Here is a 27,856-nt window from a genome sequence, read left to right as displayed (position 1 = left end):
CATGGCTCCGTTACAGAAAAGACAACACACAGCTTGGTTCCAGACCAATTCATCATTCAACTGGCCCAAGTTGAAACTGAGCAGCTGCTGATGGGGAAAGAGAGGGCAGCATGTATCATTGGATGGTTTAGTATCCCTGATCTCAGATAATTGCGGCCAAACAGCTGCTGAGGACCATGTTGAGACACGGAGGATCACAATGATCTAAAAATAACACCTACATCATATATTTAATCAGTCTCATTTCAACAGATATGAACAGGCGATCAAATAATAAACTAAAACAAAGCATTACAGCGGAGCCCCGCTATTCACACGGGATCGGTCCTGCAAAAATCAGAAATCCCCAGATAACTGACCCTCATTATAACTGCATTGAAAAAACATTTTTCTCGGCTTTTTATTTTCAATGTAAAACAGGGGTTACCCCCCACCCACTCCCAAAAATATCTTAAAATATTTTCAAAAATATTCGGGAAAAATAATCCGAAAAATCCATGAAAAATTTAATCCCCGAGTGCTGAACCATAACTATGCGAGGGTCCACTTTACATACAAAGGGAAAGCTTTATCGCTTATCTTAAACAAGTCACATTTGTGTCTAGGAAATAATTTTCTCACAGGTTACCTCATTGGCTGAGTTCGAAGTGCTGTCTTCAGATCTTCCACCACCTTGTTCCTCATTTCCATTTCCTCCTCATCAAAGGCAAACAGGGTCTGCATCTGGTGAGAAAATGGAAACAAATCTGATTCAAATCCAGTGAATCATTTATAATGTGGGTTTAATTGAAGCAGTACATCAATCAGTGTCTCTTTTTAGCAAGATGTTTTAGATACCAGAAAGCCACCAGACTGCCTCAAAGGGACTCTATCATGCAAAATCAACTTTTTTGAGGTTTTAGCCATGTTAAAATGCTAATAATTCCTCAAACCGATTGGGTCTTCAATCTTACACATATAGGATTGGGGGAGCCACCTCCATACCGCCCCTGCAGACTAAACACATGCCCACTCTCTCGAGCAGCCAGCGGAAGTCGCCTCCCTGGCGACTTTATTGCTATTTAGTGTTTCCTGGGTGGTGCGCTAACAGTTGAAATCAAGATGGCAGAAAATAGCATTTAAAAGATGCTCCTCATCCTGTGTTGGTGTTAAGACATTTCAACATAACATCAAGGCTGCATGCCATATCATCAAACTGCCGCTCTGCTGAAGTCCAACAGGACATCTGCGGTCTTTTTCCATTGAAGCCGCAAGCCAAGTTCAAGAGTGTTTTACTAGTAAGCGAGTCACAGTGGCTACCTATTAGTTGACTGAGGAGATATTTATTTAAAAGATGGCGCCATTTTCTTAAACATAACCCTTTAACAGGACATGTAGATGTGAGGTGGGTGTAAATATTCCATGACAAGAAGGACATTTGACCTAACAATAGCTGCCTAGCTAAGAGGAGCCTCCACATGTTTGACTACTTCACAACACCTCTTGTCTGTCCAATGTGTGAATGTTTAAACGAGAAAGAGCTCAGTCAAAACAACCATTGTGTCAACTTAGCCCTACATCCAGATGGTTGAAACACTCTTTGCCAAGAAGCTCTGGCAACGAATACTTTGTGAGTCAACGGGAAGTCGGACACACAAATGGCGAGGAGACGAACTGCATACTAAGTTCACCCTGTGCATGAATCTTGCCAAACATTTTTACATCTGTTATTTGTAAGCGCATTATAACCTGGGCCCAGTATGCACATGGGAATATTATTATTAAAACCAGTTAGTACACCAACAGAGGGTATTCTCCTGAATGAGTATTTGTGAAAATAACCTCCTTTGAGCCAGAAAGATGCCCTTGAGCAGCGATGCTTCATTAACTGAGTGAGCAATGAGTACAATTAATCAAATTCTTAATTGGAACCACATATGTGCAGTCTGTAGATTCCCAGTAAACGTTTTAAAATTGAAGGCAAATGGAGGTCTTGGTTGAAGAAGCCATTTGGATGAGAGGTGAAATGATTCCTGCAATCACGAGTTGGCCATTGATCCAGTTTTGTGTTTTGGAAAATTAGGTTGATACCATATTTCAATACAGTATACTGCAGATATAATCTAGATATCTAGATATCATCTAGATATAAATAATTACATTTTGGGTCATTTGTAACATGAAGGTGCAAACAAGCACACCTGATTCGTGCGATCAACATGATTAGATATATTTCGACTGTCATGGTCTTTGACCAAACGGGAGCTCTGGTGCTAAATGTAGGAACTTTGCCGCTACAGGGGAAAAGAAACCCTGGTCAGTTATCAAAAGAACATCTGAAATACTGTATCATCAAGTGGCCACAAAATAATTTCAGTGATGTGAGTGTGACGTGATTTTATGAATGAACACCAAGACATTGAGTTGTTTGGTAATCTTGCCGGGCCTTGAAGCAAAAATGAGCTCATCCAATAACTCGGCTACTGTGGAAGGAGAGTTCTCCCTCGTGAGCTCTAATGTAGCCAAGACATGAAGTCATTGTCAAACAAATCAACTCCGAATTATTTAAACATTCTCTTCTCAAGATGCTTGCAAAGAGTACTGTGGAGGAGGAAATGGCGGGAGTAAGTAAAAAATTGATTGTGGAAGGGGGAAATGGGACAGAGCTTCAAGCTATGAGTGAGTTTTGACTTCTTGTTTAAAATTAAGGTGGAGAATTTGACTGTCCTTGTGACTCTTTTTAATATAATAAAGGAATGATGTGAGTTTTCTATGAATGAACTATGAACTATGTACGAGTATCATAGGAAGATAGACGGACCGGTCCGTCACATACTGTAGGCGGAATGCCCAGCTCTGCTAGTTTTGTTTTTGTGTTTCGTGCTAGCTTCTTTTTCTTTAAAGAGGGAAGTCAACCCTAATATATATTTTTTCATGAATATGCTCTATGCAGGCCCACTAGTTGAAACAAGGCATTCTTATTAATATTGCGTTTATGGAATATAGCAAAATCCACCTGTTTTTAGCCATCTCAAGGGGCAGCCATTTTGTCACTTCTGTCGACTGAAAATGACATCACAATTGCTCTAAACTCATATAATGACCAATCATGGCTCAGCTTCAGAAAACAGGTGAGTTGCAATTGGTTGTTACCTGAGTCCTGAGCAACCGTGATGTCATTTTCAGTCGACAGAAGTCACAAAATGGCCGCCCCCTGAGAAGGCTAAAAATGGGGAGATTGACTCTTATTCCTCAAACGCAATATTAATCAGAATGCCTCGTTTCAACTAGTGGGCCTGTATAGAACATATTCTTGGAAAAAAAAAGATTTGGGTTGACTTCCACTTTAAAAATGACCCTTGAAGTGTTTTATGATCTCGAAACATTTTTGTAGTCACTCCATCCACATAGTTTCCAGCTGATGGGTCCATGGCGCAAATTGGTCAGCGGCCTAATGTGCAACGAGAAACAACATCTATTGCAGCATTTGTGCTTAAAATAACACGGAGAGCATGGCTGACTACTTGCTTTCATTGGCAGCCCCCAAACAATCACAGCTAGAAGTAATGAGCAGTTCCATCTTGGCCTCCCTCCGTGTCTCCGGCAGCCATTCCCACTGACTGTTGCATGTAAAACTGGCCTGTTTGTCATCACAATGTGGGAGAATGCTGGGGTCGCACTGATGGAATTTGGTCATGCAGGCAGCAGGGGCATGACAAAAAAAAACCCATAGAGAAATAGTAACCTCTTAGTCCCATACTTAGACATTGAGGAAACTGAAGATGCAGTAGGACAGCCGGGATTTATCAGCAATATCATTTATTTGGGAATTGCATTGACAAGAAGTAAGACTTACAGCAGCCATGGAATTGATTCGGTCAATGTAGTAGTCAGGCCAGCTTGTAGCCAGCTTGTTCGGGTCCTCTTGTTCCTGTCCAGGGAAAAATAAACAAACCGTCAAAAATTGATTTATACATTGAAAAACTCCAAGGAAAAGGCAAATAAATCATATCGAATCATCTCATAATGTTCCACCAAGGACTGATGAATGTTGCGTGCTGGAATCAGACAGCCAACGTGCCCAAAAATCAGATTAAGACTGAGATATTTACTACAATAAATTTGGCATTTAAGGGTTTTGGTGTTGTCTACCTTAACAAGGTTATACTTATGAAGAATGTTTTATGATTTATTTGGCACTCATGTCAAAAGTTGCCAGGCTTTCTGCTGTTGCTGAGACTTTAAAGAATACATACTATATTATTCCTTAGAAAGGATAATATAATAATGATACACATCAGCATACGCAAGCATGTGCACCCACAAACGCGCACACACATGTAAACGCATGCAGGCACAAGCACAAGAATCAAACAACCAAAAGCATGATATCTAGGTCACGTGACTTTCAGGCTAAAACATTATAGTTGCAAGGCTTTTCAAACAGCTCTGTATGAGATCAATTTGTCCTGGCCTACTGTAGCTTGTGTGATGCCATGACAAAACCAGAGACCATGTCCCTCATTTACATCTGGTCTTGCTTAGCCTAGGTTAGTAACATTGGTAGAACACTGTTATTCTTGTCAGGCTTTGCACATCAATAAAACCCAAGAAATCCAAAATCCCTATTGAGTCTCATTTGGGAAATAAATAAGTACATTGCTTGTGCTAGATGTGTAGGGTTAGGCTTTTTAATTTCAACATACAGTATGACAAAATGAAGGCATATACAGAAAACATTGCAGTATAGTCAATATATGGGCTTTATTTCAGAGGTACAGTATATGTTATTACAATAATGCATTGGCATTGTATTGATTATGTTTTATATGTGCCTTCTGAGTGAGGATTGCTACAGCAGCAATGCAGAGTTCAACTGTTCTCTTACTCTTCACTGCCTGATGTGCACAAACCTATTATTCATGCCACACGGCTACTCTTTCTTCAACTGTCACCTCAATATTTGCAAAAGTATGACAAGCTTGATTTTGGTATAAACTAAAAAGAATACCTTCTCATTTTCTTCCATAGCCCTCATGGTTGACATCAGAAGTATCAAAAGCACAGTTTTGCGAATGACACTCCCACAATCAAGACATTTACCTCTCTGAGTGGGAATATTTGATAATCTCTCTGCCAATTGTAACTACCATCACCTGATGATCTACACTGCACTCTGCCAGTATTTTAAGATCAAGTTAAAGCTGGAGAAGAGACATGGACAGGAATCCCCAACAGATTGAAATCCGTTCAGTCTTCCTATTCTATAGGATATTCCTCTCCATCCAACAATATTGAGATGGGTGTACAGTTTACTGGGAAGACAGAAATAGTTGACTGAGGCTAGAGTTAATAAATATTTTACTGTGCGTGTGTGAGATGTTTAGATTTTCAAGTGGGACTGGTCATAACACATATGTCAAAGTCAGGGCCCGCGGGCCGGAGGTTTTCCCTGGGATGATATTGCTTTATTATTAGATCTGGCCCACAGCCCGCAGCAAGCCGGTGTGGGTAGCAGAAGTGATCGGGTCCTTCGCGCATGCTGATGACGTCACGCTTTAAAATATAATGTAGCGTCTTCCAAGAACACAGACGTAGTTTAACTATCACATTTTATTAGTCCAACCGGCTACTGTGGGCCGCAGCCGACGCCAATACAGTACGACAACCGTTCAGTCAATCTCTCCTCTTCATCCTCCGCTACTCTCGCTCGCATGCCCTCCCATCAAGTGAGCCGCACGATGCATTCATTAACCTCGGAAACAACACAACTTGGCAAGACACAAATTCGACCACAACACAGATAACCCAATTCGTTACACTATTTCTGTAACATATTTCTTTGCATCTATGTTTGTCACCCCCTGGCTGTTGTTATAATAAACATTACCGCTACTTTTGCGAGGATTGTCCTTCGGTCGTCTATGTGCCGACTGAAGACTTCACGTCACTTTTTGTGGCTTTCAGAATCAGATTGTGGTGAAAAGTTATTCGGAGTAAAACACACTTCATTAAGAAATACTTCATGTTAGAAATCTCACGTTGTTTTATTATTAGTAATTGCTGGCATTAGATTAATTAATTGAGTTTCGATGTAGTGCTGAGATGTTCCACACTGTGAACAGGCATTGAACGCTCCTCGAGCGCTAAGTGTTGATAGCGAGAGACATGCTTTCTTTTCTTTTTCGCCTTCGACACAGCTAGCTAGTAATTTGTTCGTGCCAGCAAACTCAGTAGTTGCAGATTTCCCGTGTTTCACCACGTTTGTTGTTGTGTGTAAATGTTAAAAGTTGAGTTTAATAATTTTCACATTTCACACAAACATTTTCAGACTCTCTTTTACTCTAACGTTTGAAAGAAATTGCAAAAAATAAATAAAAAATCCTGGGATTGAATGGCTGGACTGCGAAAAGACAAGTAAATTCGTCAAAGGCAATGAATGAGTTAATTGAGGTGTTTCAAACAGAGTCCAATGACTCATCAAACAAACCTCCGTGCAGGACTGCAGTGATGACTAAAATCAGCAAGATGTATGACGGTGAAAAAAAAGCAAACTTGACGTTTTGGTGGGGAATTCGGACAAATGTATTGCTATAACCGCAGATACCTGGACCTCAACTCGCAACCACGGTTATTTGGGGGTGATTGGACACTTAATTGATGGTGAGTGGAACTTCAACTCATTTTGCATTGATAGCCATGGAAACATAGCACCAAACAGTTCCTCAAGGTGGCAAATGACTGGGTAATTGAACAAAAATATATCCACCATAAATGCAGAATGGGGGGCTTTGGGGCTTTTCTCAGCAATTTTTAAGTGAAATTAAAAATAGATTAATTAGATCAATTAATTACAGATCATAATTAATTAATCCCGCAATTTTTTTAATATCTTGACAGCACTAGCTGGGTCATTCCATGGCAAATAACACATGCACACGTGCATGCACGCATAAAAGAACATTTTAACCAAGCATATTTGGATTTTAGTAAAACTTCGTGTACTTGTTAATAGTGATGGCTCAACACTAAATGTCAATTTTAGGACAATCGCAGCAGGGGCTCGGGAGCTATGGCCCGCCGAATTTTGACATTTTCGGCAAAAAGAGGTGTGGCCACTTTCCTTTGAACCCTTATATCTCAGGAACGACTGGGTCAATTATTACAAAACAGGTATTGAAGGAAAAGTTATTCACCAAGGATTCCAAATCTGCAATCATTTAGAAGATTGGTGCATATTTGAGTAACTTTAGCTTTTGATTCATAATTCGACCTTGAAATTGACCTTGTAGATCACGTGACCTTAAAATATTTCATGAAATATCATCTCTCACATGTATACTAAAACGATAAAGGTTTCAGATGTTTTTTTTTGTTTGTTTAGCAGCAATAAATTAAATAGTCAATGCATATTCAACTTTCAATGAATATTGAATTAATTAGTTGTGTGTGGTGTAACGCTAATTTTATATCCGCTAATATTACATCCATATTATAGCAAAATGAGTAAAATAAACAGAGGTATTTGAAATGTTTTTTTGCAATGGGGAAATGCCCAGTGAGAATTCAACACAAGAGCCAAATAGAAATAAAGATTTACGGCAACTGGTGATTTCCACACACCAACTAAGCCCACCCTGCACAATATTCAATGAGTGGCTGTCCAATGTGTCGATGAAGCCTTCAAAACTGATTCGTCAACAAATGTAAGTGCCTTGAGAGTGTCATACTTGGTGGCTAGTTGCATTGCTCAGGCTAAGAAGTCATTTAATATTGGTGAAAAAAAAAAACTGTGGATTTGTGTTTATTGTAGTAGTCGTGCACTTAACCCTGTGTCTCTTTTGTGAGGATCAGCTCAATGCAGACTTTGACATGTTTAAACACTGCTCTCTGCGTACTTGCTGATGAAGGGTGCTGAGATCAAGTCTCCACGTTCTTCTTAACTTAACTAACTCAACCATGTCCTTGTGGAGCTGGCTTTGCACAAGGAGCCACAGTTATGCTGGAACAGCAAAGGGCCTTCCCTAAACTGTTGAAATAAGCAGCAAAGAATTGGCTTTGGATCTCAAAATATTGTATTCTAAAGCTTGTGTGTCATGGATTATACGCAGGCAGCTACAACAGCACTTTCTTGAAAATATTGAGGCATTTAGTATAAAATGTTTTGCATATTCTCTGCTCCAACTGCCACTATAACACGTTCCTGACAGGTATTGAGGGAGATGGCACTGTCCAACAGTCAAAACAGTCGAAATCTTCTTGGGGGGTATCTATAGGATCTAGGATATAAAAATCTCACCTAAAAAGACAGGGAATTGATAGGATATTGAGTTCTTGGAAATTATGTAACACTCGCCATTTCTTACAAGATACCAGCTCACAGACTTGTACCATAAGCGCAGCCTCACGCACATGTCTTTGAATGGATTTACACTAATGGGGGTTTCAGTCAGTTCAGGAGACAGTTATGTGTGTTTCAAGTCCTATGTCATTAGCAAAGGAATCAAACGACAAAATGCTCCTTTCTCAAAATAAGTATGATAAGTCTTAAAAGTTACATATTCTGAGATTATGCCCTGTTATAACCGTGTGTGTCCGAGCAGCATTTACAATGACAATTACAGATTCTGTTTGCCTCCAAGCAATGAATAATAATCAGTAACAAAAATCTATAAGCAGAGGCTCCTGGATTGTGTTCACGCAAACGAACCAATTCAAAACCAACACAAAACAAAAACTCCTGCATACCCTCAGTTCCTATCAGGAATGTGGCACACACATACCAGTTGTGTTTCACAGAACACACACAATACCCAGCCGATTGGCTGTTGCTGCCGCCGACGGACCGGGCCGGCTGGAAATAATGATGGAATGATGATTCACAATTCTGATGTGCCAACCACTGCGTACACCTAACACACATGCAAACACACACGCTGATAGCGATCATAACCGCCGGCTGTAGCTGAGATCAGAAGTGCTGATATAGACAGCTTATGTAAAGCCTAAAGGCTTTGACAAGATGTTCTACTGTACAGGTAGGTACTCATGGTACACAGAGTCCATATTTGCACTAATTTCCTTACACAATTGATTACAAGAATCACTAAAAGAGTGTACAAAGTGTCAGATGAAGAAATAATGTTTGTTTGCAGAGAGCAGGTTGATAACAGTGTTGTACTAGCACTGGACTCCAGAATCGATTTGAAAATCTATAGTTTCAAAATAGGGAGCAGCATTTTAATAGTGTGAGTAATCATCTTTGACATTGAGATTTTAGTGGGTAAAATGCTGTAAGGTATTTTATTATCAGGGCCAACTTTAACTCACCGGGCAGGGACAGTTTTTTGGCAAAGGAAGATGATTCGTGTTTGTTGTACTAAACATACCTGTTTACTTTAAACACTATTTTACGAGTACAGGTACTACGAGTTGTACAGGTCTAAATTCAACTGTCATTTTAAGAAAATGAGGAAAAATATGTCTCAGCGCAACATCACACTTGACCTACTGTAAATTTCACAATCATTGAAAGGTTTCATTTGTGTGTTGGGACGTAGAAGCTTTTTTGACCACTTACTTCAAAAGAGGGAGCTGCAAAGCAGTTTCAAGCGATAAAGAACAGGAACTATGTTAGGTAAGATGACAAACACTGTATTTGCCGATTAACTATTTCTTAAAATGCATATGCAATGCAACTAATTGTCATATTATGCCATGTCATCTTCGTTATATAAAGACTGATTGTTTTCATGTTGTACAATTAAAAGTACCTAACCCATATTTCTATGCTAGAACTTCATTATCGAATTATCGGTCTCGAGAGACATGCTAATGCGATACTGAAAAAGGGGACTTCAACCTCCTGTGAACATGCAAAATAATGTTAGGACTTAAATTGTTTGATGAATTCAGCTCTGAAGTAGAGGCTGACATTTTTTTGAAAATCCCGTGGTTCCGTAAGATGGGAGCCAACTTTATTCTTCAATGACAGGATTGGGATGGTACAGGATGAAAAAATCACGGGAGTGCGAGTCATTCTAAATGGGAGCAGGACGGAAGTGGGAGTCGTTTTCACTGGGACGGGACGGGACAATGTTTAAAAAAATTTTTTTTTTTAATTATGGTCCGAGATGCGACGGTCCAGGATTTGGATGGGACAGGAGTGAAAATCCACTCCTGTGTCACCCTCTACTTGTTCACATGAAAAAATACAAATGACCAGATTTGGAACAAATTGTTTTAACTTGATGGCAATTAAACAACTAGCATTCTTTCAGAGGTAGCTACATTAGCTACTAATTTTGTTTTGCAGGTGAATAAAAGACAGTTTGTCTGTCTGTCACTGTGTTATTCAACCACAACAACCGACAACGTCGACAAGCAAAGGAACACAAAGGAACTAGTGTTTGTCACGGACAGGAAACACTGAGCAACATTTTGAGGACTCTATGTTCAAATCGCTACCACGCTGTAATTCCACAGAAGACAGGGCACTACTCTGTTGTCTGCTTGGCTAAACAACCTATAAATGTGCAGTACAACACAAATTTGTCAGACTTTGCAGAGAGTATACACGGACTCCTGGCTGCATAAGCACACGTAGACAAATGACGTATTATTGCCTCCACCCATGAATGAAGAATTTGTTTCGCTCTTTTTCCAGCTTTCTGACATGGGCAGTTTAGCCCTTCGTTTTCTTACCAGGAGACAGTTATTTTCTTATTTTACCTTTAGCCTGACTAGAGGAAATGATCACAAACTCTGTAATCTATGGAAGAACATAAAACTGATTGGGGTGAAGTTTCTTTTTTTTTGACAACGATCTTATTTTAGTGAAGAGAAAACTCTCTTACCGTGCTGACTGATTGTTTCAATTCAGAGCATTTATTGTAAATGTATGTAGTGGGCTTCAGAGAACGGAATAACTGCAGTGCTACTACATTTCTGAGTTTTCAAGTGAATGTGAAAACAAACATTAATCCATTTGATATAATACTCAAAGCATGTTCTTGCGTGTGCATTGTTGCCCCAACATCTCTTTTAGCTCAGGTATAGGAAACTTTATTCAGCTCATGGCCAATGTTAGAAATATTGGTCCTTCCAGGACCCAAATTTAATGAATGCATTGCATAGTTCCATAACATCAAAATATACTTCTCAACTAATGATAATGACTACAAAACACATGTAGCAAAGCCCTTTGCCAAGAAATTGCGTGCCTATTTAATGATTAATGCAACATATTCTACGCAACCTGTACCATGAAATCTGAACTGGCCACAAATTGGTTTCTTATTTTTATTAAATCAACACTGCCCTGCACCTCCAAACCACCGTGTATACTCCTTCCCCATCAAATCAGCTAAGCCTTCAAGCTTTAGATGGAGGAAGGAGGGTTTCAACCGTCATTCTACTTCCGAGACAAAAACTTTGGCTTTATTGCCAAAGAGGCACAAGGGAGGGTTTAAGATCATCTATTCAATTTTCTATTGAGAGAACGAGGAGGTGAATTACACTTTCTCTCCAAGCACAATGTCATTTCCTGCTGAATATTTGACCACAAAGTGAGGCTGGAGTTTTTGGGCAGGGGATATTAAGCAAATGTGAGATGTTTTGGCAGGGGAACGCGGGTGAAATAGAGGGCTAACCAGAACTTTCAAGTGGTGCTCATGGAATGTTGACTATGTTACAGCAGCACAGCAGAGATAGGACATACACTTGTGTACCTAATGTTTTCCATGTACAATGTTTGCAAGCTGGTAAATCTTGTGCATTAAGTAGTGTATGCAGCTTGTGGACGTCGTAGACCGGCAATGTTTATGCCGAAGCAGAAATGAGAAGTTGGGTTTGGGCCTGACTGCATGGCTGAGCTGATTTAAAACTGGCACGGGTGAAAGCTGCCCTTCAATAACATTCATCACTGACAGAGAGGCATTGTGGGAGTAGGCAGCCAATCCACAGAGGGACAGCCGGAGATTCCAGACGAACAAACATAATTGAACTTACCTTCTTTTTACTGCAGTAGATCTGCCATTTCTTCTCATCTGGCAAAGCGAACATGGCCTCTCTATTCTTATCAGTCAAATCCAACTCGTCCTGCAATGAGAGGAATTCATTTTTTTTTTAACAATTGTACAAACTTATAGAACATATAGACAATTGTTATCGATAAATTTTGGTATATCCGTCTATATAGTAAATGCACTCAAACAGTCATGAGAAACAATCATGAAAACCAGGTAACACCTTAATATGTATTTTATCAATAGCTGTGAGTCAAAGGATGCATGAAATCTGCAGGGTGGCATTTGATTGTCCAACACTCTCCAGACCACAGAAGAGTATTTACATTCCCTCTCTTACTCTGCTCAATTCCTCAGCCATGTACAAGGAGCTGGGGGCTCCTTTTGAAATGCATATGAGCCCAGGAAATGAGTCCATGCTTGCCAGAGAGGAAAAGTAAAGTTTTGACAGGGGATACATAGCTGAATCTGGAACAGGAGACAGAAGAAGAAAGATAGGGGGTGGAACACGATGAATAAAACAACTGTTGGACAACAAAAACACAGAGGATATGATGAGATGCTTTAGAAACAAGTCTTTGTGCTCAAGATTGAAACTAATCTCATCATAATGGTTTTGGTACCATGACGTCAACCAGAAGTACCCCGACCCCCAAGGCCCCGCCCAGAGTGAAGATGGCCAAAAGTGCCAGGGGTAGGGGGCCCATTGAAGCCAACCCAGTAGCTTCACAAGATTTTTTTTTTTTTTTTAATCCATTGAGCTAGACGGGGTGGGTGAGGTGCACACTGCGAGCTTGACACTTTAAAGAGTGACATCATCTCTCATCCAGTGCTTTCAATACCAGAACCAATTATAGTGAGTTTTGAATAACATAAAAAGGAACGAGCTGAATGGTGTGAACTTGAAGGACATGTAATACAGACAGAAACCACAAAGGAGCTTTAGAATCACAGGCCCAAGTATTTTTCATCTCAATGACATCATTTCACTGACTAACTGTGACTCTAACACCATGATTGTCCCCTTAGGGTCTGTACCTGCTACAATAAAAACTAAAAGTACAGGTCCTTCCTTCCCTCAATATTTACAAATTTTTATTCAAACCACAAACTACTTCCCAAATACTCGAGCTAAGAAATCGAGTCGGCGAAGTCAGCTTGTCTCTGGAGTAGGGCTGGGAAAAAAACTCAAACTCAGGTGTGTCAAAAATTGTCTTGAAACAAAAATGCATGCCTTGCAACTGTTTTTAATGATTTTTATTTTCATCATTGGTAGCACCTGGAACCCGTGTTTGACATTGTGTTTCCGCATGGACATTTGTAGCTGTGGACGCGCTCTTCCGGCAATGTGTTCATGGAGATTAAGATGCCAATGGTTTGTGGTCGCTTTAGACTGAAAAGGGAGACAAATATGGTTTGATGCATTACTGCAAAGCAGAGCAGGCGAAGCTTGGAGATTTGAACACGGGAATGTGACCAGCATGACGACGGTACTGCTAAAGGTAACAACAACACAGCTTTAAATTGGTGGTTTTTAAGTGAATTAACAATGAACAAACCAAATTTTTGTCACAGTACGCCCCATCACTACTTTACCGGGGCCAAGTGTCTTCCACAGAATTGTTGTGACTGAGGCGGCGCTTACTCGATTAATCGATATGATAATGGAATTCTAAAGGATTACTTTGTGACAGTCCTATTCTGCAGGCCTTTTTGCCAGGTCAAAGCCCTGCTGTCCAAGCTGCAGCTAATTAGATGACCAGATACCGGGAGCTTCTGGGGAAAGCTGTGAGAATAAAACCCTTGGATTCGAACCAGATGGGAGCCCAACAGTTGATCTCCGGCTACTTCACTCCGCCCAGCACTATGCCTTAGGCCTCTCAATTTAATGTCCGACATGGAAAAGAGATAGTCGGAATGTGAGAGAGGGGTGTATGCAATGGAAAACAGGATTTAAAGTATGTGCGGAATGCAGGATTCTACAATTTAGGGGATGTTTATGTTTACTTAAGGGTTTTATGTAACACTTAAATAGCTGAGCGGTTTAAACTGCAGTGTAGCAGGAGGAGGAAAAAAGAAGGGGAGCGGCAGGGCAAGCTGGAAGGGCTAATGCATCTTCTTAACACTATCAGTGAGTTATTAGTCCCTTTTGCATAAAAGACTGTTTGTTATCCCACTGTCAAGTTTCTCTCTATATTTAAACCGTGTAAAAATGGACAGACGAGAACTTAAATGTTACATTTTGATGTCACTGAAAACACTCACTTTGTTAGCACACTACCATGACAGACTATTACTCGAGCACGCGTGCACGCACGTGCACACACACACACGCACACAAGGACTTTATCTGAACGAGAGAATGTCGAGCAGAGATGATGCGGAAATTGGGTGGGTGAAGGAATTTTTTGTCACAACAGCAAAAATATTTTTTTTCCCATTATGCAACAGTCCATCCTTTTCTTTTACCTCCACCTCACTTCATGTTCAAAACATGTTCCCATCACATGACCTTCCCTTATGACCTTATAACAATACCCCAAAACATTTAATCCTTACACAGTCAAAATTCCAAAACAAAACCAAATACCATTCCACCTTGGCTGTGTAGAACCTGTGCCCCCGTACATCTCCGCCAACACACTCCAGTTGGGAATTCATATAAACCAAAGCTAATATTGTTACACCTGCTGCTCAAAAGGGGAAAATACATACCTTAGGCTACTGAGACCTACTTTCATATTTTCAACAGCCTATCGAGTGCGGTAATGTTACAAATTAAAACGGGTGTCACGGTGTTCATGTGTGCAGCGGACTGACGGACAGGCCCGGTCATTCAATTTCCTGTTTCACAAGGCCAGCGGGCTTCTCAAATGTGCTGAATAACAATGAATACTGAGACAATATGAAAAAAGAGTGAGGCAATGGGGGTATAGTCAAGAGAGCAAATGGGGGCTCTTGGCTGAGACGTGAACAGGTGTACTTTGAGGTCATTGGCTTTAGATACATTCCTGATGCTGGATTCATTCATCAAGACACATGTATTGTATGCTGCTAAGCCCTAAACAAAGATATTTGAAAACAAGTGATGAAAATGGGGAAAAAACACATTTCCATCTCATAAACAACTAAAACCAGTATTCAACTGCCACGATTACAACCAAGTAGAGGTGCTGTATAATGCACAGTAAAGCAATAGAGGATTATTAACATGAACATACTGAGGCAAACTGATGATGGAAGTCTGCTGGATATACTTAGAAAATATTCATGAACAGCATATTAGATAAGAAATTTGGGAAGAAAAGCTAAATAAAATTGAGCTGATATATATATATATTTTTTTATGATCCACCAACCCTCTAAAAACCATCAAGATAATGGAGACCACAGCGGGCAAGTAAGAGAGTAAAATGTGTTAACTGCAAAATGGTGGAAATGCGGAAACCGACAAAGTGCATAAAATGTCTGGAAAAATATGTCTACAGGAAGAGAGGAGGATGAGTGTGAATGTGTGGCATATAAAAATGGAGGTGTTACTGTGGGACCACCAACTTAGAATGCGTCAGACTCCATCTAAATGGGAATTGTATGGTCCAAGAATGACATCCTGTCGGGAGGGAGCGTCTATTAACCATTATTTAAATGGTGGTTTAAATCAAGTTTTATACTGGTACCACAGAGGTATACAGAACGCCCTGCAGCCATTCCGAGCAAGACAGGAAGCCTGATAAAAGACAGGAGGTCATATTAGCACTCAGGGGGAATCACAGGAAGCTGTCGCAGTTGGTAATTACTTATTTAATTCTATATCCAAAACTTGTTTTAAAGTTACATGCAAATTAAGTTCACTTTAAAAATCCATCCATCCACCCAAAGTCCAAACAAGGCTCGACCACTTCCATAATCTGCTTTCACTCATAGTAACATTCAAATTATGAGTTAAAGCTTTAGAGTTGAAAAGCCAGACAGACAACTGGAAATGCATGTCAGAGGAAAGACGAAAGGAAGGAGGGCGCATCCCAGGGCGTGCACTGGACAAAGCCCATAAATGAAAAAGCCCCTGCTTGAATGATATCCTATTGGTCGAAAGCTAAAAACAGTGGACACAGTTTCCCAAACCTGATAGTAGAAAGCTGGACCAATGTCACATCTGTTTGGCTCAGAAACTCTCCAAAATGACCAACTATTGCGGGAAAGAATGAGGCGCTCACTTATAAAAATCAAGCACATTAAGGAAAGAAAACAAGGGCAGAACAAAGTAAAACAATGGGGAGGGCACGGAGTCAATCTGAGTCCTGACCTGTTGCATTTTTTAAAAATCATTTCTTATCTCTATCGCCTATGTTTATTTGTAGGAGGTCAAAGGCGGGGCCTTTCTTTCACCAATATTAAGACCAAATGGCCAAGACGCGCAACCTGTTAATCATAAAACATGCACATTTAATGTATCTTTCTGTTATCAGAACAAGTACAGTGGAATGGCTAATGCTGAACACAAGCACTTCTCCATTTTGTTTTGGATTTGTTGGCCCCTTTTTTTTTTTTTTTTACACTACGGATATAATACAATACCAAACGGATATACACCAAAATATTTGTCATATAAGCCTTTGGGGAGTGTAATATCTCATATTTAACAACACGGATAAGGCATCATAACATAAGTGACTAGATGAACCATCAGTTAGAATTAAGTAAAATATCAAAGTGATTTCACCCCATCGCGCTTCTTGATATCCATCAGCTTTTATAGATTGATAGAAAGCCCACATTATTTAGAGCTTTGTAGCTATTAACGTTTAATGCATGGAGGGACTTTTCTCTGCTTGAGTTTTAAATGTCCGAGGGTTTGGGTCAGGTTTTTGGTTTGTATTTGAATGCACCTTGCGTCTCACCGAACGCGAGCGATATCAATGAATAATGTCATGTGCCCATTATGACCCTATCCGTTTGAACCACAAATGTTGAGTGCCTTACAAACAATAAGACAAATATTCCATCACAAGTATCTAATTGTCACATGGCACCAGTGATCCAAGTGATTAGCCCGCAACATGAACACACACACACACACACACACTAAATCAATTTCCGCGAGCGATTGCTTAACCCATTAAAGCCTGAAGCCCCTCGTGAGACATCTCTCTAAGACCTACGGTCGTCTTTGGAGTCACCCTTGAAAACCTGACATTTTGGCCACCTACAAAATAATTAATATCTCAGCCCCTGTAGCAGATAGAAACATAATTCCAAAAATATTTGAGAACTTAGACAAGTGGCTTTCACACAGGACCGAGTTTATTAATCTTTACTGTTTCAATCGAAGTAGCTAGTGAAGCACTATTTTTAATTTTTTTTAAATTGAGTGGTAATTACCATGCTGTGTTCTCTTACAAAGACGTTGAAATCGTCATTGTCTACGAACATATATCTTAAACATACATCACGTTTGGACGGTTTCACCGCTTTAAAGTCTATATCACTGCCGTGACTTATATCACAGCTCCCGCGATCGACTGTGCGGCCATTACCCCTCGAAAAAATTCCGGACATCCTCCGAAATCTCACGACACCGTCACATGTATATTCTGATGCATTTCATTGGCGAAGAGACCGAGAATTGGATTAAAAAAAGAAAATGATATATTTGCTTTCCCGTTTTATAAGGAGGAACACGCATCAGTGCTCCCAACTGGTAGAAACGCGGTTATGCGCTCCCGTCCTTAATGGGTTATTACAAGTTAATAGTTCGAGACCCGACTTCCCATATAGATATTATGTTTTATACCATTAGTACCAACAGTATTTATAATCCCACATGTACCACTAAAAATAGACAAGCGCACAGTCTCCATTGCCAAAATGCGGAGTAGGTCATGAGCGCCTCAGTAAAAGGGAGTCAGTTGAATGGAAAGCTCTCCTCTATAAAGCAAAGAGTGCCGGTTAAGTTCGATGGCCATTAACATGGCAAAGTACACATCTAAACTTGGATTTTTATTTGTACGGATGCAGAGTTGGAGTGCCTTTGCTCTATGTATACTGGTAGGAGCACATGCACTAGCACTGTGGGACTGGATGGAATTTCTACCAGCACACATTGAAAAAAATGGGAGCATTTGCGAGCATAATGGTCACAGTGTTGAGCCCTGAATGGTGACTCCAGTTTTAAAGTCTTTCTGTGGAAATTATAAGGATAAAAACATGTGCAATTACCCTCTAACAAGATAATGAGGAGTTTGCATTGTTACTTTCAAGGCTAATTGCGCATTTTCCCATTTTATTATGATAGTGATGTGTTGTCTTCTTGGTTTGGTTCTGTACAGAATATTATTTATGACAGGGCAGCTCAAATTCTCCTTGCACTGGGAGAGTGAGCTGAGCGTGCACTGTGCTTTCTCTAGACCCAGTGGAAGATTCCATTATGGATGCGAGGACTCTGGAGGTGGTTTACTCCTACAGTTGGCCCAGATCTGTCGCTCCCACTCCAGAGGCTCCATTCAGTCTTATTCACCTCCTCAAGAGTCTTTCATAGCAATAATCCCCCTACCACTGTTGCCAAGGAAACACGCTATTATGTGTCTTAATTTCGCCCCATGATGCAAAGCATGCTTCTTGTGTTACAAATATTATTGTCCAGACCGTGTGACTAGTCAATCTATATTCTGGCTGTACAGGTTGTTAGACACGTGGTCAAATATGTCAGCATGTTGGTGGTAGCTGGATCAGGAAAGCAGATGGGGAAGGCCAATGACTTATCCAGATTACCATTGTCAGGTAGAAGCATTTTGTGTTTTGGTCATCCAGTCTAAGCAAATATGAATCAAGTTGTCACAGTGAGTAATCGTCTAACAGGAACATATTTTTTACGCCCTCACATCTCTCTTGCATGAAAAATCACAAGGTTTAACTGTTACATCCAATACTGTGATGCTTCTCAACAGCAAAACAGAGACATGACCCCGAACACTGAACATCTGAGCTTGTGAAAAACAAAGTACCCATCCAACCATCTCAAGATTAATCTATTCACAATATGTGGAAGGGACCTGGTCCAATGAGATGGGAGAAAGCCAAATCCTCTTTTTCTCAAGGGTCAAAATGTTGCAAGAGGTTTTGATATCAAGTACGGCTCCCACTGTTTTGATGGCTGTTCCTCTCAAGCATCTATGTCAAGATCATCAACGGAAGCTGAAGATACAATATTCATTCCAAAATAAGCAGCAGATCCTCCAGTTCTTGTGACATAGTGAAGTACTCCCACCCATATGAAAGGCAGATTGAACATGCTAGCAAAACCTTTCTCTGTCAATTGCAATTGTTGTCCACAAAAATTTTGAGTTTGAATGAACAGATGTATGACAAAAGAAAAACCCGAACATGTAAAAATGCTGCAATGCACTTCAATAGAGAATCACTGTTTGGAAGAATCGCTTCTGGGAAACCTCTGCCATGATAACAATGAATTATTTTGTAATGTAAAAGGAATTTCTCTTTCCTCAGCTTCGCCTGAATTGATCTGGACAGCTGCAGTAATCTATCCTGTTGGTGGTGAAGTTTAGCATTCCAAGACAAAGACATGAGTATGCCAGGAACACTCCCGCAGCCAAGACACTGAAAACATATTTGGCAATGGCTGAAGTGGGACAATAAATATAGAGCTAAAATGAAAATAAGGACTTGTGGAAAAGTGACCCAAACCGGAGGATACCAAACGTAACGAACGAAAGTGTAAAGCCTTGTTTCTCCCAAATCTGTTAACATTGGAGTGAACATCAACAGCAGACTTCAACAAATTCAGCTTTGTCCTGATCCCTCAGCACACCCATTAAGGCTGGCAAGTCGGCGTACACCAATAAACTTCATATGGACTCAGGATGGGATGGTGGCCATGCTGGGCGGGCTTTATATAGAAGAGAGGATGAGCTTCTGGATTAGTGAAATGGGGTAATGTGATGTAGCTTCATCTAACTATCAAGACCATGATGCCCTAATCTGAAGTTTAGTTACTTCCTAAAACAGTTTGGAAAGCATGAGCCAAACGCTGCTAACCCATTGGATCAAAATATCCAATAATATATCCAATAATCTACAGTGCCCCCCCATAATTACTGGCACCCCAGGTTAAGATGTGTTCTTTAGCTTCTATTAAATGATTTTTTGTGTGTGCGTGTGTGTGTGTGTGTGGGGGGGGGGGGATGCCATCTTTAACTGAAGTGCATTTATTCATTGTGTAAAAAAATCCCACATCAAGATGTGTCTGGTAAACCAAACCATCTCTCTCTCTGTCTCTTTCTCTCTCTCCCTCCTCCCTCTTCCATCTTATCCAAGGTCGGGTAGCAGGGGCAGCAGATTAAGCAGGGAAGCCCAGACTTCCCTCTCCCCAGCCAAATCGGCCAGCGCTTCCTGGGGGATCCCGAGGCGTTCCCAAGCCAGATACGAGACAGTCTCTCCAGCGTGTCCTGGGTCGTCGGGGCTTCCTCCCAATGGAACATGCCCAGAACACTTCACCAGTGAGGCATCCAGGTGGCATTCTAACAAGATGCCCGAGCCACCTCATCTACCCTCCTCTCAGCTCGACTCTGAGCCCCTCTTGGATTACTGAGCTACTCACCTCATCTCTAAGGGAGAGCCAGGACACCCTGCGGAGGAAACCCATTTTGGCTGCTTGTATCTGAGATCTAATTCTTTCAGTCACGACCAAGGTGAGGGTAGGAACGTGCATCGACCCATAAATCGTCTTCACCACGACAGATCGATACAGTGTCCACATCACTGCAGACACTGCACTCATCCGCCTGTCGATCTCCCGCTTCATTCTCCCCTCACTCGTAAACAAGGCCTGAAGATACTTGAACCCCTCCACTTGGGGCAGGATTTCATCCCCGACCTCGAGAGGGCACGCCATCCTTTTCCGACGGAGGACCATGGTCTCAGATTTAGAGGAGCAAACCGCTCTAGTGAGAGTTGAAGATAGTGGCTTGATATATATGTAAATAAAACTATTGAGGGCAGTAATCATGATGTCAATTACTACTGTCAATAAATAGCAGTAGTATTTGAACTAAAAGTACTAAAATATGTAGGGAGACACTTACCACCAGCTCCGAGAAGCGAGCATGCAGCTCTTCAGTGGGCGGCATGGGGGCACTGAATTCCAGTAGCTGCAAGGGCACACTGTCCTTTAGGTTGATCTCCAGGGGCTCACTGCTGCCGAAGCAGCACAGGAACCCCAGGCCCGCCCTTGTCCTCTTCCTGGGGGGCATAGTGGTTGCGCTAACACACGTGGCAGTGGTGGAGTCGAAGCCAAAATATTTAGGAAGGGACCAAGGGGGGAATGAAGAGGACAAGGCTGCTATCTAGGTGGCATGATCTGAAAGAAAGAAATGAAGAGATTGACTTGTAATTGCATAAAATACATACAACACAAAACAAGCATGTTCCATGTGACAATGAAATTGATCACAATATAGCAAACAAAGACCAAAGTTCTTCTGCCGTTTCAGTTGAAGTTAACATTTGGAATCGCCGACGGGAGCCCGTTCAAAATCAGAGGCGGCCAGCCTATTAGCGGGTACTATCCACCTCCTCGCATCCCCGCCTCCCCCGAAAAAAGGTGAATGACGGACGACGGAAGGGCACCCACGCCGCACACGGATGATGAATAACGGACGCTCAAGTTGTAGAGAAATACAACGAAAATAAAGTTGAATTGTATGTATTTGAAAATGACTAGGAAGAAGTTACTCCTACACCTTCATTTTAGCCCTACGTAACTATTACTTTATATGAACATCACTATAGTAATATAGTAAAATAATAGGTAAGAAATATACGCATCCTTATTCCTATTATACTCTTCACGCTCACAAATGTGTCTGGCGTTTCCCGTGTGAACATACCCTGAGTATACATCAAAGGGCCTCACTCGCAACAGTCGTTAATCACTGACGAAACCAAAGCTTGAAGCAAAAACTTTCTAAGTGCTGATTTAAGTTGAACTAACAAAGTGCATGATAACGGCAGCCTTCCTAATAGGTTTTGTTTTCTTCTGTTTATCTAAGAAGATGGGCAAAGATCAGTGTGACAACAAAGACAGCTGGGACCTGGATGATATGTGCAGCTTTCAGTTACAATGCAACAAAGACAGCTCTTGTTCGCGAGGTACAATCGCGCCTCGGCAGTGTGTCTGTGAGTCCTTGTTCGGACACTGAGCTGCCCTAACAGCGCCCTTTCACTTTTCAATAGAGCAGACAGTGTGTGTGAGTGTGTGCGTGTACAGTAGTGAATGACAACGCTACACTAGGAGTCAAGCAATGAATAGGACACATCAACCCTAGAGGATTTCCTCAGCGCTACAAAAGGGATATGGGTGGTCACTGAATTAAGGAATAATGCACAGTTTACACTGTATTACGGCCTTTCAGAAATCCCACACACAACCACACGTTACACCCACTGCATTTCACAAGCGGCAACAGTTTACCACCATTTTGTGACAGAAGGGACATCCAACCTATTATGTAACGCTATTAAAAGTAAATCTAGCAGAAATATGTCTAGGTTCTACGAGGTTCAAACTGAAAAACAGTTGTCAGGACTGCTTGAACAAATAAGAAACATTTTTCTTACAGTAAAATTAATATTGCTTTGGAATTTGATGCAAGGGCTCAAGTTTTACTTTAATCTGTTTATGTGCCTGGAAATAGTACTAAAGTTCTCGCGGAAACTGCTATCTACTTCACATTTACTGAGGACGACTCCTCGCCATTTCTCTCTCTCACTCTCATATTCACTGAGCACAGGCGTTCTCATTTCGCTGACTAAAAATAGCTGGGTGGTAAATTTTTTATGATCGCGCCAGGCCTTCAACATGAGCTTAAAAGAGAAATACAGAGAAAAGAAAAAAAAAAACATTTGAAATGTTGCTCATTTGCTTTCTCGGCTTCCTGCATGTGCCTTGTGTAGGCGACAGAACAGAGCTGTGCACTGCTGTAAATAAATTGCTTTTCCCCTTCATTTGGAGAACACGTCACTTGTGGGTTGCTTACTTTGAGACGCATTTCTTTCCATTATTCTCTATGATCATCCATCAAATGTGGTGAGAGTTTCATAGTCGCTGCAATACAGTTTGATGCGCTGTCAATGTGATGGTAGAAAAGGTGTTAAGCTCCTGAATCAAGCTTTACCTTTGGTTGGATGAAGAGCAAACTAGACGATTGATTGTTAAGTCACACCTGTCAAAACAAAAATGTGTCTTTCAAGGCTAAAATTAACACAACAACAAGCCTCCTCCGCATTGCTTATCGTTTCAATCTATAATGAGGTTTATGCTTTTCAATTTCCTGGCATTGATTGAATAAGTTAACATAGTTGGATTGAAATTAATTTAATTACCACAAATCAGATAATGATGTTTGGGTTCTCTAAGGGTCTGACCTAGTTGGTTACTTACTCTCGTCTCATTGAGGCAAAGGCAAAACAAACATTGTGATGCTTTTCAATAGATGTTGGTCCTAAAAATAAAGATGGATATAGAAAATCAGTAGGCGAACAAATAACACCAACCATTACTTTAACTAAAAAAAAACTGGTGACTTGGTCTTATTTCCAATGTTACAAAGTACCATTTTTCCCCAAGCAGCTTTTAATCAGAAACAACATAGCAGCCTAAACTATGGCATTCATCTTTGTAAGGATGTATGGATTGTCACCAAATCTTTCTGTGTGAGTGTGTGTGCTCGCACACGTTTTCACTCTCCCACAGATCGCCATGTGCGGTCAGGCCTCACTCAACACCAATCCTGCTGGCCTGCTTCCAGCTTTCACAAAGTAGGCCGCGGACAAATATATACTGCACACAGCAGAATGTATAGACAGCAGCCAACAGAGATAAATAGGAATCTAATAGGCTGCTACAATACATGAGGAGATTAAGTAAGCGTGCACTGATGACTTTGTCCTTGTCCGGTGGAGTCGTCATCCAAAATCACCAAGTGACCAGGCGCACTTACATACACTCGTGTAAAAAACAAACAAACAAACAAACATGTGAACCCTTTGGAATTACCTGGATTTCTGCATAAACCAAACCTCTCTGTCAGCCTGATAGAGATTTTTGAAGTCGTGAGCTGACAGGGATTTTTCTTCACCCCATTGAGCATTCTGCACTGTGCTCTTCAAATCATATTTAGAGGATGGCCACTTCTAGGGAGAGTGGCAAAAGTGCTGAACTTTCTCCGTTTATTGGCATTTTGTCTTACAATGCACAAATGAATACCAAGGCCTTTGGCAATACTTTGTAAGTACATTTTTAATTGTAGGTATTCTGTGATCCATTGTGTGGGCAATGCTTCTTAAATAAAATTGTATTGTACAACATAAATTTCAAGGTTTTTTATGTTTATTTTTTTAACGGCAGGGCAGCTTTAACCAACTCCCCCAATTTCATCACATTGATTGGACTCTAGGTTGCCTGACTCCTGACCCCATTTATTTCTTGGAGGAGTCAGTTGCCCAGGGGATCAAACACTGTGTTTGTCTACTGTTGTGACTTACATGTTGTTCAGATCCTATTCTATGGCCAAGGTATAAAGAAATCCAACAAATCTCAAAGAATTCAAAGGCTTTTATCTTGCAATGTGGCCATCTTAAAAAAAATTCAAACGAGCTGGTTGTCTCAGTGGTTTCTCAATGGCATTGAAAGGGTTGGTACACATCAGAACTAAAGTAAAACATCTGTTCCCAAACAGGCACTTTGTGATTCAGTCGAGAAATGCTCAGCAGATGTGCGGGCAAATAGCAGATTTCAGTCACCGCCGAGGAGTTAAGTGAATCCAAACTTAAAGTGCAAAATGATTCATATTTCACCTTCAGAGCAGGACTTACTCCAGCCTCTGGAGCACTTAAAAGGAAACATGCTAAAGTCCAGTGGAGAATGCACGCAGCATGCGCACAGGATCAGATTTGACTTGCTCCATGCAAAGTGATCATCTGTCATGATTCCGCGTGAATGACTGATTTGAGTGAACCTGACAATTTACGCAGCCAGGAATGCACACAGCCACGCGCCTTTTCTGACTTAAGCACATGGGAGAATGTGACCCTTTGTGCTGAAAGTTGAACAGAAAAGAAAAGAGGAGATTTGACCATGGAACAGATTATTTCCGTTATTTGCAACGGGAAACATTGTTTCCAAATCTGAACAAATGAGAGGTCGACCAGCACCCTGGAAATGTTTACCGTATAGTTTAGTATTCGACGTCACTAGTAATGACCTCACTATATCTAAAATTGATTATTGGCCCCTGATTTATAATCAGTAATCAATACAATGGTGTATTAAATAATGCAGAACTTGGAGGAAATTTGAATGCTTGACAGAAAAAGTCATTCTTTGGCTTTCAAAAAACAGGTGCCAATTGGAGTCATCATAGTGTGTGTGTGTGTATGTCTGCTGCTCCTAATGATTCTGCAAACACACATGCACACACTCCTGTGGCAAGAGTGAAACCACAGAATCACTTTGAAGAACTCCTTGCTCATGCTGCACGGTGCGCATACAGCCGTACACTCACATGTTCACACGTTTAAAAATCACACACTCCCACTAGAGGCTCAGATGTGAGCGCACTTTGCATACTCACACACCGTGAGCCCTGAAGCAGAGAGACGAGCCTGTCGGCAACTCTGAGTCTTGGTGTGGAGTGTAGCCAAGCATAGCGAGAGAAAGACAATGATGTGAGGAAGGTGATGGAAGGAGGGAGCGAGTTTTAAAGGGAGATACTGCTGCCACTTCTCATTCAAGCCTCTAACTCTCTGCATGGTCCCCTGTGCCTGGAAGTAGGTCAGTGCAGGAGGAGGGAGCAGCAGTGACGAGAGAGAGAGAGAGAGAGAGAGAGAGAGAGAGAGAGAGAGAGAGAGAGAGAGAGAGAGAAAGAAAGAGAGAGAGAGAGTGTGTGTGTGTGCGTGTGTGTGCGTGTGTGTTTCTGAAAGCAGGTGTATGTATGTGTTGTGCAAGGTAGAAGTGGTGTCAATATATCCATGCATCAGTCTATCAAACATCTGTGCCTGGATGATTTCATTTCCTCACCACAATATCCATCAAGGTCACTTTGTCATTTTTACTTATTTTGTTAAAAGAACAAAAAAAAAAGGAAAAAAATCATTAATCAATTTTTTGGGGTGAAAACATGCAAGATTTCATTTTTAGGCAAAATTGGCCAGCCCTACGTTCCACAGACCTGTGCATCTGTGTGGTCTCCAAATAATTGCTTTGACGTCATGCTTGGTTTGTTTCTCTAACATGCATGCTCAAATGAGGGACCTTATACAAATCAGTATGTATCTTTCTAAATCACGTGCAATCAAATCTATTTACAACTGGCGGACTCTAATTCAACTGTAAAGAAACATCTCAAGGGTACCTTGAGAAACAGGATGTACCTGAGCTCAATGTTGAATACTTATGTAAAGTAATTACTTTTTAGATTTGTCACTTAACTCATTCACTGCCATTGACAAATGTATTTGTCTTTTCACAGTCCAGCCATTCAATCCCAGGAACATATTCATATTTTTTTTAAATGTTAGGGTAAAAGATGGTCTGAAAATGTCTGGCATGAATGAGTTAATATACATACTCCTAAACAAAAAAACAAAACAAATGTGTGCTCATGTTTTCATTACGAGGTGTTACATGCTGAATTTTTAGGAAATTTGAATCAGGTTTGGATCAATGCTTAAAATAAAATGTGAAAAAAGTGAAGCGGTTTAAATACCTTCTTAGCGGCAATCGATGTGCATGGCCACCATAACTAAACATCATGAATTAGGTGGTCAAAATTAACTTCCGGATAGATGTAGCACGCGCAGCAAATGAGAAAACATCAACAACGCATATTTCTGGACTTGCAAACTTGCCTTCATGGCATTGTGTCATGCTTGTTCAACCTGCTATTGAAAAGTAAAAGGAAGAACAGAGAAAAGGGGCAAGCTTGCTCACACTCAATAACTTGTCATGAAAAAAAAACCCCCATCACATCCAACTGTGTTTACTGGAGCAATATGAGCAATGCCCACTGGATGCTGGTGCCCCAGACATGCCCTCACCAAAATTCCCTCCCTTGTGTCCGCTTGTCTGTCTAATGACTAATGGACCAAGCCTCAATTTTTGATCCCCTTACAAAGCAATTGACTCCAAGCCAAATCACCTTAAACACAGAGAGCTCATTCTCTCGGGGAGAACCGTGGCCCACCCACGGCTACTGTTTCAGGCCATCGGGGAAAAAACATTAGTCTAACCTTACTGCGGTCAAAGGTCATATTGTGAGAAGAGCCGTTATAGTAATGGAGCATACATGGCCATAGAACTAAGATGCATGAGGTTTTTTTTCTTTTTAATTGTGCATACAACACTTGAATGTATAAAGGTGATGTTGTGATTGAACAGCTAAATACAAGCTAAACCAATGAACAAAGGAATGTATACATGCGAAATGACCACTGAGTGCACTCAAATTCCTGAGTGGTGACATCACCCAACTATTCTGGTAATGACCTCAGTGGTAAGCAGAGAGCTACCGCCTTAAAGAACAAATGACCAGAGCTGATAGCGGATGATTCAACAGGATTTCACAGTACATTTCGATGCAATGCCTTCCTGTGCTCGTTCTGAAAGCACACCTGTGCCTCTGGAGTTCATATTGGCAGGCCGATGATTTCATGACACTCATGATCACATGAATCAGAATAATGAATGGGACTAAGGACTTGATTTGGACATTTCCATCCTGCAGCCTTGTCAAGTTTGTATTTTTTGTACCTTTGCAAGCTGCTTATCATTTTTTTCA

At 40.9% G+C, this 27,856-nt stretch overlaps 1 protein-coding gene across 4 annotated transcripts in view; it reads right to left on the bottom strand.

Moving 5' to 3' along the window:
* Window positions 1-27,856, bottom strand: part of daam2 (dishevelled associated activator of morphogenesis 2) — a 101,959-nt gene that overhangs the window by 36,271 nt on the left and 37,832 nt on the right. For 3 of the 4 annotated variants that reach the window (XM_086049346.1, XM_086049348.1, XM_086049347.1), the window contains 4 exons: window positions 21,104-21,378; window positions 11,989-12,078; window positions 3,836-3,910; window positions 629-723 (listed from right to left, as the gene is read on the bottom strand). In XM_086049346.1, coding sequence (XP_085905472.1) covers window positions 629-723; window positions 3,836-3,910; window positions 11,989-12,078; window positions 21,104-21,271 — 428 coding nt within the window. In that variant the 5' untranslated portion in view covers window positions 21,272-21,378. Of the gene's footprint in view, window positions 1-628; window positions 724-3,835; window positions 3,911-11,988; window positions 12,079-21,103; window positions 21,379-25,655; window positions 25,799-27,856 lie in introns of those variants that run through there. The other variant, XM_086049349.1, reaches the window with a different exon arrangement.

The sequence above is a fragment of the Filicampus tigris genome, chromosome 13 (genome assembly GCF_054856515.1).
Source record: "Filicampus tigris isolate MCC_2025a chromosome 13, RoL_Ftig_1.0, whole genome shotgun sequence".
NCBI classification, from domain to species: domain Eukaryota; kingdom Metazoa; phylum Chordata; class Actinopteri; order Syngnathiformes; family Syngnathidae; genus Filicampus; species Filicampus tigris.
The sequence above is the reverse complement of the archived record's forward strand: the minus strand, read 5'-3'. Positions and strand labels throughout refer to the sequence as shown.